Source organism: Mustela nivalis, assembly GCF_964662115.1.
Source record: "Mustela nivalis genome assembly, chromosome: 12".
NCBI classification, from domain to species: Eukaryota; Metazoa; Chordata; class Mammalia; order Carnivora; family Mustelidae; genus Mustela; species Mustela nivalis.
Window position 1 is genome coordinate 94,662,652 of NC_139031.1, and position 18,274 is coordinate 94,680,925.

General features: G+C 47.2%; 1 protein-coding gene across 11 annotated transcripts in view; it reads right to left on the bottom strand.

Moving 5' to 3' along the window:
- The window catches only part of COBL (cordon-bleu WH2 repeat protein), a 261,173-nt gene that overhangs the window by 58,042 nt on the left and 184,857 nt on the right, over positions 1-18,274 (bottom strand). For 5 of the 11 annotated variants that reach the window (XM_082692846.1, XM_082692845.1, XM_082692848.1 and 2 more), the window contains one exon: positions 7,225-7,396. In XM_082692846.1, coding sequence (XP_082548972.1) covers positions 7,225-7,396 — 172 coding nt within the window. Of the gene's footprint in view, positions 1-3,906; positions 4,078-4,752; positions 6,229-7,224; positions 7,397-18,274 lie in introns of those variants that run through there. The other 6 variants (XM_082692844.1, XM_082692840.1, XM_082692847.1 and 3 more) reach the window with 3 other exon arrangements.

The window sequence follows — 18,274 nt, forward strand, 5'->3', positions numbered from 1 at the left end:
GTGATCTGTTGCTACAGATCACATTACTTCAAGATGCAGAGGCTTAAGACAGTAAGTGTGAATTATGTCACAGTTTCTGTGGGCTGGGCCGCTGCCTCTGAGTCTAGGTCTCTCACACGGCTGCAGCCAGGGTTCCCCTGGGCTGTGGTCTCAACTGTGCAATTTGCTGAGGGAACATCTGCTTCCAGGCTCACTCCAGCGGGAGTTGGCGGGACTTGATCTCATGCTCAGTGGGCTGGAAGTCTCAGTCCCTCACTGGCTGGTGGCTAGAGGCTCCCTTAGCTCTTTGCCTTGTGGATCTCCCCAGAGAGCAGCTCTCTGAAAGCAGCTGGCTTTCCTCAGAGTGAGCGAGGGAGAGAGGGAACCCAAGATGGAAGCCACAATCTTTTAACCCAATCTCAGAAGGGACAAATGACATCCCATGGCTTCTGCCATATTCTGTTCATTGGTGTTCGTCACTAAATCCAGTGCATGTTCACGGGGAGAGGATTACACAAGGGAGTGAACACAGGAGGCGGGGACCCCTGGGAGCCACTCTCCTAGTCACCGCCACACAACTGAAGGCATCCTGGTGGGTAGGCCAGAGCAGGAAACAAGTAAGAAAGAAGAGGACGCTGGGATGCTGAGAGTTACTGAGATCCTCATGTCTTTCTTGAGTACGACCACTATGGGGTTTGTGGCTGACTCTGTGGAGAGCATCCCGTAGACAGAGCTGAGCCAGTGCTGGATGCTCTTTAGCCTGGAACGCGTCTCAGTTCGATGAAGCTGAACGGAGGAGTGCGTATCATTGTAACTGATACTTAACACGTATTCTGGTGTATTCTGCTACTGAGGCTATGCTGTGTGTCAGGCATCCTGTTGGCCAACGGAACAGATATGAGTAAGACTGGCGAGGCCTCCAAGTTGCTTAACCGGTGTGTGTGATACAGCGTGGGGGACAGAGAGTAAACACCCGGACGGGGCCGAGTCTGGACTGGAGGCATGGCAGGAAGGGTTCCTGAGACCCTGGCAGGGTGTGTGGCTAGAGCACGCAGAGATCACATCCTTCTGATGGCCAGGCTGGGTCTACCCAGGGGGAGCTGGGGCACGGGCTGCCTACAGGGGTCTTCTCAGTCAGACACACATATTAGCAGGTGGTCCCTGCATCTATTCCACCCACAAACCATTCAATGTTTCACAAAGACTGTGGGGGTCACAGATAAATGTGGCACTGATCTTGAACCTGGCCTTCTCCGTTTGGCTTTGTTGTAGGTGAACGTGGTTTTCACGGCCATATGTCAAGTATAGGTAACATGTTTGGCCTAAAGATGGAAAATGAAGCATCTGCGCTTGGGCTCGGGGCCTGACACCCCACCAGCTCTCCGGTCAGCTGGGGACGGCCGGTGGTGGAAGGGAATGTTGGCACCAGTGAAGGGGGTTGTACCGGCAAAGTATGAGAATGGGGGCTGAACCAAGATCCTACGGAGGTCAGGGTCAGGGTCAGGGCGGGGGAATGGCCAGAACCAAAAATTCTGAAGAGACATCAGAGGGAAGGGTGGTGCCGTGTCCGACCCATTTCATGTCTTCTTGCATCTCCTTCCATCTGTGTACAGAGCAGCCCCTGTCAGCTCTTCCAGGCTCACGGCCTGGAACAAAATGCATGTTTCCTGTTTTTAACAACCTGAGTGGACTATACCACCTGTTGTAGAAGTAACAAAGAATGTGCAAAGCCAAAGATGTTCCCTGGGAGTTTCTGGAATGGTTGGGAAAACTTGGGGGGGTGGGTAGATGGAGCAGAGACCAAGGGTCAAGATATCCTATTGAGAATTCCTGCTAACCCTAGTCTGCAGTGAGACCCTGGGCCAGTGGAGTCCTTCTGACTCAGTTTCTCCCAGTGACAGAACCTACACCCCACGCTGTGGTGGGGACTGAGCAAGATGTCACGTATGACATGCCTTGTGGACCACCCAGCCCTCGCCGGTACCCAGGGCCCATCTCCCCCTGAAGCACAGCATTTCTCATACAAGGAACACAGGCCTAACCCCGAACTCAGGAGGAGATGGGCGAGAGCGTGCGGCTGCCACACAGATGTCTCCACGGAGCTTCCTTCCACACAGCTATGGATCACCACAAGTCTGACGGGAAGGGGAGTCAAGGGCCCCAGATTCACATCCAGCAGTTGGGCGCCAACAGCTCATAGCTCCCTTGCAACAGGTGGAAGGGATGCCCAGATTTCAACATTTTGTGAAAAAATAAGACAGATGACAACAAAGGGTTTGTTTTCCTTCACTGCTCTTAAGTCCAGAGGCAAAGAAGGCAGGTTGCTTTCTACCTGGTTGGGCAGGAGTTCCTGGTTTTCAGTGCCGCCAAAAATGGTCAGGAAAGTTCTGTGCATTAGGGGAGAGAGCAGCTCTGGGCTGGAGGAGTTCAGTTCTGGGGCAGGAGCAGTCAGGAAGTGGGAGCAGCAAGAGGGGGACCCTTGGTGGAGGCCCACCCCCTCTGGCATGGCCTGGCTCTAATACCTCACGGGGGCCCCCTCCCCTCATTCCTCCTGTTTTTCCTCACTGGTTCCTGGGAACAAGAAGGGGAGAGAAGGGGAGGGTGTTACGACCAGAGGGCTAAGGGGAGTCTGATGACATGTGTCTGGGGAAATGAATGCGTGGGGAGAATGCCATGGACTCAGGGAGGGTGGGGGATGGGACCATGAAGCAAGAAGATGGGGAGCCCCATCCTTTGTCTGTTTCCCGGTTCCATTCTCTCCGACGGAGGGGTGGGAAATGACTTCACAGCACTGTAGGGAAGCAGGAGGAAGCTGTCCTCCCCAAACCTGATGCTGGCCTTTGGAAACAGCCCTCCCAGATCTCACCTGCTGGTCTCCCCAGTCGACGCCACACACCAGTGGTGCCCCCAAGTGCAAGGCGGCCCAGGAGGAAGTGGGGATCGGCAGGTCAGCATCAGTTCAGGTGTGGGCAAGTGTGCGAGGCCTAGATGTCCCACCCATGTAGGTTCCACGATCTGTTGGTCTTGCCACCATCCCCTAACTGCCATTCAGCTCTGCTCTTTTCCCTCAGCCCCTCCTCCCACACTGGATCCCCCCAGGATTCACAGGTCCTATGGTCCAGGACTGTGTCCTTTTACAGTGAAGTGTCACTGAGCCATCCTCAAAGGGGTGATCAGGAACTTCTCATGCCGATGGTGCCATCAGAATACATATGGTTAAATATACGAAATGATTACCCCCCAGGAGCAGGAGTGCTGTGCACAGTATTTCTGGAGGTCAGAAAGAAATCTCAGGAGACAATAAAGACAGCCTGGTCTGAGCCAGGGTGTGGCAAGAAGTAGAAAACAATGAGACTTTAATTCTGGCTATTGCTAGAAGGAGCTCAAGCCGTTTCCCTTTCTGCTGCCTCAGTTTCCCTTTCTGCAGGATAGCACTCCTACTGCTTGGTCGCTGACCTTACGATTCAAAGGTCCTCATTCATAAGTACCCCCCGGTCTTGAACACGGCTCTCCTCTGCCCGCACGGCTTGCCGGAGTGAGCTCACCGACAAAATCCCATAATTGCTGAGTTCCCACAAGAGCTGAGTAGGCTCTCGCTATCTGCAGACGTTCTGAGGTGAGTTCTAACTTGAGAGACAGTAGCTGCTAGCTGACTGTCTTCACCCACACAGTGCGACTGCGGCAGGGATCTGACCTCGGGGTGAATGATTAATGTATTAAGTCATTCTTTACGAGCACCTGCAAGGCATTCCGAGCGCATTCACTGTGAAATCGGACACACCGCTTTGGGCATTTAGAAAGGAAGGCTGGAGCAGAACGTCACAAACACCCCAAGGCAACAACGGAAAGTCTGGAAACCCAGCCCTGACACAGGTGAGCAGAGAGATGGGAAGTCAACATGTATGGGAAAGAACAAGAGGCACGTACGTGTGGGTCTCATGTCCGAGGCCTCGGAACCAGCACTCTCCTCGGGAAAGCTGAGAGGCTCCGCCATGTCTGTGTCGGGAGGAGGGTAGGGCGGGGGTGGGGGGAGCACTAACTGGGGGGGCCCCCGAGCAGAGCCTCTGGGAGGTTTTTGTGGCACCTGCCGTCCAACACCTACATGGAATCAACGGGGGTGACTTCAGAAGGTTAAACCCAGAGACTCTCTGCCCTCCCGTGGAAGGCACGTGGCCATCACTCACCCAGGCATCAAAAATAACCTCGTGGCACCAAATCCAACCACACCCAGCACCGAATCCAACCACACCCGGCACCGAATCCAGCCACACCCGGCGCCAGATCTGACCACACTCTGCACCACATTGAACAGCGCTCAGTACCAAAGTCAACCTCACCATGCATCAAATTCGACCACACCTGCCACGAAATCCAGCCACACCCGGTATCAAATCCAGCCGCACTTGGTACCAAACTGAGGCTCACTGGGCACCAAACGCAGCCTCAGGGCACTGAATCCAACCACCCTGGTATCAAAGTCAGCCTCACCACACACTGGATTCAGACACACCTGCCAACAAACCCTGCCACACCCGGGGTCCAGATTCAAAGTCCCTCAGCATCAAATCCCACCTCGCTCATGCTGCAACACTTTACGCACACACTGTCCTCTCCTCAAGCTGGTTTGGAAATAACCTACTTGTTTACGATGTGTTTGTGGCAGGCGCTTACTCCCAAATGCCGGGCTTGAAATTCTTCTTAAAAGCCCCTCGGCAGCTCTGTTGCATTGAAAGAACTCCTTTTATACGTGTAAGTTCTTATTAGGGATTAGTATTTATTTATTTTTTTTTTAGCTTCCTCTTGTTATTTTTATATCTGTGAACTACTGTGGATTAAGTAGCCCCTGAATCAGCTTACCTCGTTAAGCTCAATTTTATATCAGCAATCTGTCCCACTGTTTAGGGTGATAATTTTCAAACTTGGTTTTGAAGAGGGTCCTGACTTGGACAAAGAGTTAGGGGTGGCACTTCTGCTCCATCTGACCTCTGGAGCCCCTGGGGCAGCCCCCTCTTTGCGCTGTTGACATCTGGGGAATCCACTTGCCCTTTTATAAAAATGACTTTCTTCTGTTAAGAAGATTTTTGAAGGCCAATGACTTAATAGAAGGAAGACATGTGAATCACTTGTACCATAAGTCACACTTCTTAGGATTTCTTTTAAAAACACTTTATTCTGTGCTTCATGCCTGCCATTGGATTATTAATAAAGAAATATTAAGAAATACAATTTCTTTATCCACTTCCTCCTTCTCTTGATTACAGTTCTCTAGATGTGGGAGAATAGTGATGTCCCCATGGTTAGACATCATCTGTCACCTCAAGTGCAAAGAAGCCACAAGCCCTCAGGACAAGCATGACCAGCTGGTCTGCGAAGATACACTCAAGGGCGAGGCATGTGGGAAGAAGAGTGTAGTACGGGAATAGCTTCTCTCTACCAGAAGGCTTAGTTTTTGTTTGCCCAGGAACCCAATCAATACTATTTCAGTGAAAGTTCCAACATTTTTGCCCTCTTGTATCTAGGTATCTGAATGGAAAGATGTTCATTTGTGTGGGGTGTGTGGACAGGAAAACTTGTTACATGTGTGTCTGTTAATGTGAAGCCTAGACTTTGGTGAAAAATTCCCCTGTGGTATTGCTAGCGTACTGTTATTTCATGGGAGTTGCTGATGGGGATAGAAGTCTCCCTTAAATTGTTACCAAGACTTCTACCATCCTCCTGACATCACCAAGTATTCAAGGTCACTGTCAGCTGGAGGGGAGCTCCTGGCTTCCTTCTCAATCTTCACAAACCAAAGTTGATGAACACGAGAGACGAGTAGTGAATCACCACTGTCCATCCCTCCTCCCTGTAACGGGCTCCTTAGCGACTTAGGACTTGTCCGTGTGGATTTCGGTTTCCAAATACCCACTCCCTCCCCTGAACACCTGCACCTCGCCAGGCCCTCCAAGCATGGGGACACGAGGTGGCATCCACTCCTTCCCAGCTGACGGGAAGGCCCTCCCTTGGTCTGGAATGGGCTGCCTGGCCTGGATGCTGGCACGACTCATAGGGCTGAACACTACCACCTAAAGTGGACACGTCTTAGAGTTGGCAGCAGGAACCGTAAATCTGAAGGCTGTCAGCTGTCTTCCACAGGAGTGGGCGAGAGCTGGGGAGGGAGAACCAGGGTCTTGTCGTGGAAAGGAGATGACTTGGCTTATTTGGAGGAGCTGCTGATCCTGGGTTCTGTCCGTCTGGTAGTGTTCTCCTCTGGCAAAGAGGATGAACGGACGTGAAACATACACTATTGTTCCTTAGGATGATCGCTCCCCTGGCGGTGAAATGCTGAGACATGAACGGGGAAGTGTTGACTTGGGGACAAAAGGCTGACACACAGCCAAGCAGCTCATATTAGAGTTTCAGACACTGATGATGTAAGCACTTATCCTTGGGAATCTTCCTTTTGGGGGTCACAGCCAGGGGCCCAAGGGCATAACATGAGGGTGCCCTATGGGGTAAGTGGCATCGGGCACGGCCTCTATAATGAGCTGATGCTTCTGTCATCACGGGAAATCCCGGTCCCCAAGAGCCACTTCTGTTCCTACATCAACGGAACAACAGATACTGACTAGTTTTAAAACTAAAGGAACCATTCCTAGCTCGTGGATCTAGAGACACTGCCACTTCTCTCTCCACCACCTGAGCACAAGGAGGTGGCATTTAATGATCTCATGGGTCTCTCTGGTCACAGATAGGATGGTTCTATCCTCTTTCTTTTATGTTTGTTGTTCCCCAAAATATCGGGGTGTCTTCTCCATATAGAAAAGTGGAGGTTGATTTCAAACTGGGTGGTCAAGAAATTAGGGAATGACTGTCAGCTGATCTAGAAACCTCCTGGGGACTAGAGGGCTTTTGATACAGCCCACACAGACATCATCCTAAGGACATTCATCCTTCCATCCGGGACATACACACAGGCACACATGCACGCATCTGGTACCGCTCGTCTCCTCCCAGCATCCTCTGCCATCCTCCACCCCTTCCACCTGCCCCCCACCTCTGTGCCTGCATGATGCCCGGAAAATATGCCTGCAAGATACTAAATGGACTTTCAAGTGCTTCTTTCCAGACTTTCTTTCCTTGGCATAAGTATCTTCCGAGTTAATGCTGCTGTGGTGGGCGTGACTGCGAGAGTTAAGAGCAGTGCTGGGGATTCCACGCAAGGCAAAGCTCAGAGGCGTGCAGACGGCAGCGCGGGGCACTCACCCGTGGCGCTCTTCCTGTTCTCCTCCCTGTCCTGTGTGCGAGGGGGCACCAGGGGGCTCGGCGGTGTTGGGGGCTGCTGCGTTGGGGGCTGCGGTGTCAGGGGCTGTGGCGTCGGAGGGGCTGGTGCCCGCCTCTTCTTTCTCTGCAGATCAACCTGGGACCCTAGAGACATCTGGGAAGCACAGAGAGAGGCGACAGTCAAGGTCAGGGAGGCTCTGTCAGGGAGTGGGGTGCATGTGGGGTGCTCATCTCAGAGAAGCTGGCCTGTGGGACCTGGTGCTCCAAGGAGCGTTGGCAGATTGCTGGGTTCCTTCTGGGGTCCCAGGGCAGGTAGCAGATGCCCTGGTGTGACAGCTTGCCGTGGGGCCAAGGAGTGGCCCCGAGGTGGCCCAAGGAGGCTCACAGACATCCTAAGACCCCTCGGAGCCACCAGCAAGGCGGGGGCTCTGCCCCACATTGCCTGAAATCCCGTCAAGGGACTTAGTAACTTCCCCTAGGCATAAATACAATAAAGGGGACCTTTGCTCTTCATTAAATGCAAAAGAGAACTGTTCCTTCTGGACACATGGCCCAGGGCCAGCATGACATGCGTCCACGCCGGGGGAGAGCAGAAGGGGCCCACTCAGGGCTCCCTGTGCCCAGAATCCTGCTTGCTCCCCTGCCCCTGCACGTTCTCAAGCAGCCAGGACTAGTCCCTGTCCACAGACGGGCCACCCATGGGCCGGAATTACAGTGAAGTCTGCCAGCCTGTGGCTCACGGCATCAGCCTACAGGACATCAAGCTCCCACCGAAGACTCGTGCCAGTGACGAATTTACAGCTCTGAAAGGCTACATATACTGCAGTCTCCTCCCCTCCACATTAGGACATTCTCATCCCTTGGGCCTGGCATTTCCCGTGTGTGCATGTGCATGTGCAGAGGGTCTCTTTTTAAATAATACATGTTAATTGCAAAATAAATTTATATTTAAAATTCATATAAGCAAGAGAAAGAAAAAAAGTTACTTTGTTAACACTCGGATTCTAACCACTAACAGTTGGCATACATTTTTCTGGTCTTTCCTTTTCCATTTTTTTTTTTTTAAGATTTTATTTATTTGAGAGCATGAATGAGCACAAGCAGGGGGAGGAACAGGCAGAGGGAGAAGCAGGCTCCCTGCGGAGCAAGCAGCCAGATGCGGGACTCCATCCCAGGACCCCTGGGATCATGGCCTCAGCTGAAGGCAGTCTCTTGATGTTTACTCTGTTTTTTAAAAATAATAAGCTTATTCTGCTATTTCCTGATTTCCCTGTGTTAGAAACTGGCCTTCTATTCCAGAAAAGGAGGTTTAGCTGAGACACACACACACACACACACACACACACACACACAGTTATTCCTCAGTCTTTCCAAAAATTATGGCACTGTGTTAAATTAACACAATCTCATTTTACATACACAATTGGGATAGATATAATCCCATACAACAGAACTCTTCAGGAGGAGGCTGAGACATCTCATGTCTATGTTGACATTTTCTTTCTGGATCATTTTGATTTCTCTGAACTTGGTAAGTGATTTGTTTTCCAACTTTTTCCCTGGGTTTCCTGGAAATGGCTTTTCCTTGATTCAGCTGTTTTTCTCCTTGTTTCCTGGATCCCAGGCCTTCTGAAAAATTGACTTCCTTCTTATAGTGGGGCTCAGTGTGTGTCAGCTTTTTGAGGTAAGATGTACATAAGGTGAATCTAGGAGACCTTGAAAACTGAAGACTGTTTCTATTCTGCGAGGCTGACCAGCTGGTCATAGACGCTGGCTCTGTCTTCTCCATGTGGTCTGCTTCTCATCTACCAGCTTTGAGGACCCTCCCTTGCCCCTGGCACCCTGAAATGTCTGACAGCATGCCCTGGGCTGAAGTGCTCTCCACCCATGGTCTGGGGCATTTGTGGAAGCCTGCAATCTAGAAATCCTTTAAGTCTGCGGAATGTTCTAGCATCATTCCTTTCAGATTTCTTTTTCCCTGTTTTCTCTGTCTCTCCCTGGGTTCTGATTATTGAACAATGAGGGCTTAAAATCAATTTTAAAAAATTTTCTTGAATATTATTGCCTAATTTAAAAAAATTCCTCTTTCTTGGAAATTTCCTTCCCCTCACTGTCCAACTATTTGAATTTTTAAAACTCCATGACTATATTTTTAATTTCCAAGAGCTCCTTCCTATTATGTACTTTTTAAAAAGTACCATGTCTTCTTTTCTGGATATAGTATCTTCTCTTTTCTCTCGGAGGCCATTTTTATATTTTTTTGAAGATGTTCTTTTTTGTTTGTTTGTTTTTATGCTTTGTTGTTTCCTACACTTTCCCGTCTTCCTCTCTCTGTCTTAGCTTCTGTCTGTCACATTAGGGCCTTTCTTCAGTTTCTGGTGACCCCTGGCTGATTGCTTATAATTGTGCATTTCTGGGGACAGAGTCTCTTTGACATGCCAAAGGGTTTCCCTGCAGGTGCCTGGGCAGAAATCCAGTTAACTCACTGGGGGATGCCCAGATGCCATTATCTGTAGGATTCTCTTGCATGCAGGGGATTTTCCAGCCTCCTGCCAGGAGGAGGGAGCTGATGTTGCAGAGTGCCAGTCCCGTAGGCAGCATTTGCTTTTCTCTTCTCCCAGTGCACAGCACTCTCCATGTGACTCAGGTCCTAGAGGCAGCCTCTCAGATCTTTCTCTTGTGGGGTCTGGCACACCTCTAGCTGCATGTAGCCAGTGGGTCGGGGGTCTTACTCTTTCATGTATACATATCCACTGTCCTCTGCTCCTTCTGCCCGTGGGTGTGCACAGGAACAGGGACCCCACGGTCCCCACCTCACCAGGCTCTGCTCCCTGCTGCTGGGTCTCTCAAGCCAGAGGTCAACCCACAGCCGCTTCTGATTTGCTGGGAATTTGGCACAGTCCATGCAGCTTAGTTCCTGGTGTCTACTGACCCCTTACTGCTCCTTCTTGCCTTCTCTTTGGTGTCGTGGGTTAATGCTTTGCATTCATTTTAGTGGGGCTTCAAAAGAAGACAGAGAGACTCACTCATTTTATCAGCCGATTTCCCTATATATATATATTTTTAATTTTTAAATTTTTAATTAACATATAATGTATTATTAGCCCCTGGGGTACAGGTCTGTGAATTGCCAGGTTTACACTTCACAGCACTCACCATAGCACATACCTTCCCTAGTGTTCATAACCCAACCACCCTCTCCATACTCCCCTTCCCCCATCAACTCTAAGTTTGTTTTGTGAGATTAAGAGTCTCTTATGGTTTGACATTGAGATACCACCTTTCACCAGTTAGAATGGCCAAAATTAGCAAGACAAGAAACAACATGTGTTGTAGAGGATGTGGAGAAAGGGGAACCCTCTTACACTGTTGGTGGGAATGCAAGTTGGTGCAGCCACTTTGGAGAACAGTGTGGAGATTCCTCAAGAAATTAAAAATAGAGCTTCCCTATGACCCTGCAATTCCCTACTGGGTATTTACCCCAAAGATACAGATGTAGTGAAAAGAAGGGCCATCTGTACTCCAATGTTTATAGCAGCAATGGCCACGGTCGCCAAAATGTGGAAAGAGCCAAGATGCCCTTCGACAGACGAATGGATAAGGAAGATGTGGTCCATATACACTATGGAGTATTATGCCTCTATCAGAAAGAATGAATACTCAACTTTTGTAGCTTTTGTACTCAACTTTTGGATGGGACTAGAAGAGATTATGCTGAGTGAAATAAGTCAAGCAGAGAGAGTCAATTATCATATGGTTTCACTTATTTGTGTAGCATAACAAGTAACACGGAGGACATGGGGAGATGGAGAGGAGAAGAGAGCTGAGGGAAATTGGAAGGAGAGATGAACCATGAGAGACTATGGACCCTGAAAAACAACCCGAGGGTTTTGAAGGGGTGGAGGGTGGGATGTTGGAGGAAACTGGTGGTGGGTATTGGGGAGGGCACGTATTGCATGGAGCACTGGGTATGGTGCAAAAACAATGAATACTGTTACGCTGAAAAAAAAAAAAGAGTCTCTTATGGTTTGTCTCCCTCCCGATCCTATCTTGTTTCATTTAGTTCTTTCCTACCCCCCAAACCTCCCATGCTGCCTCTCAACTTCCTCGTATCAGGGAGATCATATGATAATTGTCTTTCTCTGATTGACTTATTTCGCTAAGCATAATACCCTCTAGTTCCATCCACATCATCGCAAATGGCAAGATTTCATTTCTCTTGATGGCTGCATAGTATTCCATTGTATATATATCATGTCTTCTTTATCCATTAATCTGTTGATGAACATCTAGGTTCTTTCTATAGTTTGGCTATTGTGGACATTGCTGCTATAAACATTGGGGTGCACATGCCCCTCTGGATCACTACATTTGTATCTTTAGGGTAAATACCCAGTAGTGCAATCGGTGGGTTGTAGGGTAGCTCTATTTTCAACTTTTTGAGGAACCTCCATACTGTTTTCCAGAGTGGTTGTACCTGCTTGCATTCCTACCAACAGTGTAGGAGGGTTCCCCTTTCTCCGCATCCTTGCCAGCATCTGTCATTCCCTGACTTATTAATTTTAGCCATTCTGACTGGTGTGAGGTGGTATCTCATTGTGGTTTTGATATGTGTTTCCCTGATGCTGAGTGATGTGGAGCACTTTTTCATGTCTGTTGGCCATCTGGTTGTCTTCTTTGCAGAAATGTCTGTTCATGTCCTCTGCCCATTTCTTGATTGGATTATTTGTTCTTTGGGTGTTGAGTTTGATAAGTTCTTTATAGATTTTGGATACTAGCACTTTATCTGATATGTTATTTGAGAATACCTTCTCCCATTCTGTCAGTTGTCTTTTGGTTTTGTCAACTGTTTCCTTTGCTGCACAAAAGCTTTTGATCTCGATGAACTGTCAATAGTTCATTTTTGCCTTTGCTTCCCTTGCCTTTGGCAATGTTCCTAGGAAGAAGTTGCTATGGCTGAGGTTGAAGAGGTTGCTGCCTGTGTTCTCCTCAAGAATTTTGAGGGATTCCTTTCTCACACTGAGGTCCTTCATTCATTTTGAGTTTATTTTTGTGTGTGGTGTAAGGAAATGGTCCAGTTTCATTTTTTTGCATGTGGCTGTCCAATTTTCCCAACAACATTTGTTGAAGAGACTGTGTTTTTTCCATTGGACATTCTTTCCAGCTTTGTTGAAATTAGTTGACCATAGAGTTTAGAGTCTATTTCTGGGCTTTCTATTCTGTTCCATTGATCTATGTGTCTGTTTTTGTGCCAGTACCATACTGTCTTGATGATGACAGCTTGAAGACTGGAATTGTGATGCCACCAACTTTGGCTTTCTTTTTCAAATTCCTCTGGCTATTTGAGGTCTTTTCTGGTTCCATATAAATTTTAGGATTATTTGTTCCATTTCTTTGAAAAAAATGGATGGGATTTTGATAGGGATTGCATTAAATATGTAGATTGCTTTAGGGATAAAGGGTACATACCTCAGTATCATCAAAGCCATCTATGAAAAACCCACAGTGAATATCATTCTCAATGGAGAAAAACAGAGAGCTTTTCTGCTAAGGTCAGGAACATGGCAGGGATGTCCATTATCACCACTGCTATTCAACATAGTACTAGAATTCCTAGCCTCAGCAATCAGACAACAAAAAGAAATTAAAGGCATCCAAATCGGCAAAGAAGAAGTGCAGACTCTTTGTAGATGATATGAAACTTTATGTGGAAAACACCAAAGATTCTACTCCAAATCAGCTAGAACTTGTACAGGAATTCAGTAAAGTGTCAGGATATAAAATCAATGCACAGAAATCAGTTGCATTTCTTTACACCAACAATAAGACAGAATAAAGAGAAATTAAGGAGTCAATCCCATTTATAATTGCACCCAAAACTATAAGATACCTAGGAATAAACCTAACCAAAGAGGCAAGGAATCTGTCCTCAGAAAAGTATAAAGTACTCATGAAAGAAATTGAGGAAGACACAAAGAAATGGAAATATGTTCCCTATATATTTCTAAAATGCTGTCTGGTAAGCCATGGGATCCATGAGCCAGAGTTAATTCAGTTAACTCCATTAAGATTGTTTGGTTTTGGCCAGTAGAAATTAGACTTCTTGGCACACCCTTCGAGTTTTATCCTTTCTTGCATTGCTTCTTTCTTGTCTTTTTAGTTTTCCATAAGTCCCTTTACTGTAACTTCTGAGGTAAGGAACATGTAAGATTGGAGGGACACACCAGTTCTAAATTGCTTTCCGCATTTTAAGAATGCTTGTCATGTGTTTAACTCATCCTGAGCTTGTAATGAACTCATCAGCACTCATTCAAATAAACGGAGAGCGAATCTTTCCACTTTTCTGGTAGTATCTGTATGTTGCTTTGGTCCATTTTTCAGTCTTGGGCCCTAGTGCTGGGCTCTCAGGAGACCCTGTTTTGCTGTGGCCTTCATGAGGCACTTCTGGGTAAGGGGTGGGACACTTACGCTAGCACCTATGCTCTCAAACCCTGCCTCTACTTCCCCCCCAGTCACTGATAAGAATGTTGAAAGGCATAGAGCTTTGGCTCTGATACCCGGATTTCTTCCTTTGTGGTTAAGATCAATTCATCAATTAATGGTGATTCTAAGACCAGTAATCGAGATGAGACCTAATGGGCAAACTTTTTTTTTTTTTCCTGGAGCTTTTCTTAGTTTAACATGTTTAAACAGAAGTTTTCTAGTAAATGTACTTACAGACTTCAAGGAAATAATATTTACATTAGCAGCAAAGATTTAGTCAATATTTACTGGGGTGCCAACTCTATTCTCATACAACTACCTCCAAAGAGCTAACTTTCCTATGTCTCTTTGGTTAAGAAAGAAATTGAAGCTTTGCTGTTTACAGCAGATAACTTGCCCAAGGCCATGCAGCTAATGTGTGGACAAAGTTGGTACTCAACCTTTGAGTCCAAGCTCTCCTTGGAAGAAATAACTCCTGCAGTTTGGAATGAAAATGTCTGTCCCTAGGACTCCATACACAAGTAGCACCCATGGAGTTCTCATTGTCCCATGTGGAAGCCTAGCTACCTACAGGGTAGATGAGAAAGCACGTCGTGCTGGGGGGAGTTGCTTTAGAAAAACATTTCTTAGACCTGAAGCACATCTTCTGTACATGTTTCAAGGAACATGTGAAATCCAGGTCTGCCCACTCTAGGGAGCTTGTGCCTGTCATTATCCCCTTCTTAGAACCAGGACACGTAGTGGCCCTTCTGGGTGGGTCTGGCCTGTTCTGACCTGCCACCTGTCTGAGCAAGGTGGCAGGAAGCTTTCCCCAACCACAGAACCTGGGTCCTTCAGGGCCTCGTCTGTTTAGGAAGCATCCATCCACTGTGGCTCCTTTGGTCTCATCATCTCATTGTGATGGTTACGTGTAAAGCCAGACTGGAAGTCAGAAAATGTTTAAGGGGAGGGGAAATTATGCTTTAAAGAGAATGGGTCAGCCTCTCCCCTTAAGACACAGAGCCCCCTGCTGCCACCTGCTCTCCTGCAGCTTGCTCAGGGCATGGCACTTTGTTGGGGATGCAAGAAAAAGCAGTTCATGTCTCTGTATGTGTGTGCACATGCGTATGGGTGTGTACAAGTGTCTGTACCTGTGTGTCCATATGTGCATGCACACACGTGTGAGAACATGCATGTATGTGTCTGCACGCACACATGCTCACATGTGTTTCCCACGCTCCTTTACAGTTTTTTTTTTTTTAAGTATTTTATTTATTTATTTGACAGACAGAGATCACAAGTAGGCACAGAGGCAGGCAGAGAGAGAGGAAGGGAAGCAGGCTCCCTGCTGAACAGAGAGCCCTATGCAGGGCTCGATCCCAGGACCCTGGAATCATGACCTGAGCTGAAGGCAGAGGCTTTAACCCACTGAGCCACCCAGGCACCCCTCCTTTACAGTTTTTATCTATATGAATAGGACATTCACATTATTATTATTATTATTTTTTGGGAAATGGACATATCCCTCTAGGTTTTAAATGTTTGGCTAAAGGACAGAGACATGAGTAGATCTGAGGGTCTATGTTAGGAAATAAAATTAGCGCAGCGAGTACCTTCCAGCCATTTATCTGTTCATTCATTCCTTCTTCCTTCCATCTATCTATCCATCCACCCACCCATCCCACCCATTCATTCCTCCATGCACCCACCTATCCATCCATCCATCCATCCATCACCCATCCATCCATCCATCCATCCAACCATCCACTCATCCATCCTTCCATTCACTCATCCAACCAAACACTTGGGTACTTGATGCCACGTTCCATGGTAGGCACACACCAGTGAGGGAAGGAACACCAGGTGCATTTCTTCCAGCCACACTGAACTGTGCTTGGCAGTGCTGTCCTCAGTCTCTGCTTCCTGCCCTTCCCAGAATGCCCTTCCTTGTCCAATGCTTCTGTCAGTCTTCTGACACTGTTGAAATCTTCCTCAGTCTTCAGGAAGCCCCCTAAAATTCCCTGGGTGGGTGTTAATGGCCTCTCTTCTATTCTCCAGCAATAGTTGGCTCCAATGTATGAGCAGTGCCTTGCCAGGAGCACCGTCCTTGCGGTCTCCTCTCCCTAGTCCAGCTGGCTGCTACCATCTTGGCTCCCCCATGATCTCCAAGTTCTGAACAGGAAAGGGTCTGTCTTATTGGTCTCAATTTCCACAATCCCTAGCCTCATGCTCCTGCACTTTAGGAATTAATAAGTGTGTGCTGAATATAAGAAAGACTGAAGGAGACATTATATATAAATGTGGCATGCTGTGGAAGGAGTTTATAAATAATGTTTTTCAACCAGGGCCCACAAGTCCAACACAGCTCTGGCCCCACCTCTCATCTCTCTCTCTCATTTGAAATGAAAATACCCTACTGTTTTTATGTTGATCCAAATGAAAGTCATGTATCTTCACTTGAAAACATTTCGAATAATAGAGGGGCGTATCTAGTGCTAAGTGACATCTTCCTTAACTCTGTCCATAAGAGATAACTTCTATTAAAGCATGACATGCATCTCCTCAGGCTTTCTTTCTATGTATCTAGCTGTGTAAATATTGGTAAGAATGAGAGCACACTCTCTTGATGAGAGAGGCTTTTGTCACCTATGGGGCACTGTTTACTGCTGGATGTAGATCTCCCTGATGTCCTGAAGACGGGAAGGGTCTACCCTGTGGGGACCACCTACGTTTGTCCTCTAGGTTTGGCACTTGATTTTTTGCTTTGTTGTCTTTGAGCCGTTGCTCTTTCAAATTACATCGCAGTGAACAGCCTCACCTGGTTATCTTTTTCCACTTTGTTTATTTCATTATGATCCGACTCCATAAGCTCCCTGGTGCACTAGCAATATGATTTTTAAGTGAACTGAAATTAGAATCTAGAAGAGATACCCACCCTTGCGTGTTCATGGCAGAGCTAGTCACAAGCCAAGACATGGAAAAACCGTAAGTGTCCACTGACAGTGGGATAGGTAAAGCAATTATGGGATATTCGTACAAGGGGAGAGTACTCAGCCTTAAAAAGGAAGGGGCTTCTTTAGGGTGTGGCAACAGGGATGGGCTTACAGGACGTTATGCAAATGGAAACAAGTCAGGTAAGTGCATAATTGCACTTACAGGAGGCATCTAAAGCAGGCAAACTCATGGAAATGAAGTTCAAGGTGTTGAGTGCCAGAGGCCAGGTCTGGGATGGAACCTACCACTCAGTGGGCCTGAACTCTCCATCAAGCCAGGTGAAGAAGTTCTAGGGTTGTGCTGTGCACCTGGTGTGTGCAGAAACATAACCCACTATGCACCGAAACACTAATAATAAGCGTACATCACTTGTGAAGAGCTCTTACCACAATAAAACACAATGAAATAAACACGTGATACGCACCGCCCAATAGGTCCCCAGCAAGGTTGTATCCACTTAAACTCTTACCAATGGCCTCTTTGTTCCCATTCAGCAAGAATTGGTGGAAAGTGTCCTGATCCCTTTAGAAAAATCTGTGTTCTTTGACTATAAGGATCAGCGATTTTTAAGGATAGCTGTTTATCTGGGTGAAAGAGAGAAAGAACCATTTGTTCACACGGGCCAAGCTTTATTCCTTCTCCCTCATGTCTGTGGTCTTGGCCTTTTTTTAGTGATCTCCCCTAACTTACACATGTGAATATTGTCCCTCGTTCATCATGGACTTCTACTTTTCTGTACTTTACTCTTTTAGAGTGTAAAAATTTCTCTGATTCAATCTGTCAGGTTTTTCCACCTTTTTTAGGAGAGGGTAGGGGGTGGATTCTAACCCTGTGTCATCCCAAGAAAGGAGATTCTTGCTTCCAGATTAAAAGATCCCTATTGCTTCAACTACTTTCCTGGTTGAATTTTTTATATTTTTACTTTAAATCAACTTGGATTCAATTTTGGTCTGTGTTCTACATTTTCTCCACACGTTTAAATAAGCTACCAACGCAAGTGAGGTTTGTTTCATAAATCTGCGGGTACCTCCATCACCATACAGCAAAACCCAGTAATAGTCCACCAGAATGAGGGGTGACTCATGTTTCCTGCACTAACTGAGGCACTTCTCCCTTGGAGGATCTGATCTGCTGGAAATCTCACTCCTCAGAATCCAGATCCCAGGGGACCCACTCATGCCTGGGGCAGGCTGCGGGAGGGCACCCCGCCTGCCTGTCTGTCCCCACGGGCACCTGATCTCATCTCCACTGAACAGTAGACCCGATGTGTCCTGCAGAGGGTCAGGGTTGAGTCTAAGACTAGAGAGTCTAGTCTAAGACGAGAGTGATGAATTCTAGACAGCCTCCTCTCTGAACTGCTTAAATAATTTCTAGAAAAGGGGATTCATACTTAAAGAGACATGTCTTTTACCATTCGAGGTAGGTATTTACTGTGTTCTCATCATTTAGGGGCACGAGGACATCAATTCTTTAGTATAATGAGGTTCTCCGGATTAAAACTTAAACCTATACTTTAACCTCTTTCTCTTTAACAGAATGATTATTCACATATAATTTTCTTTCAAGTCCCCTGGTA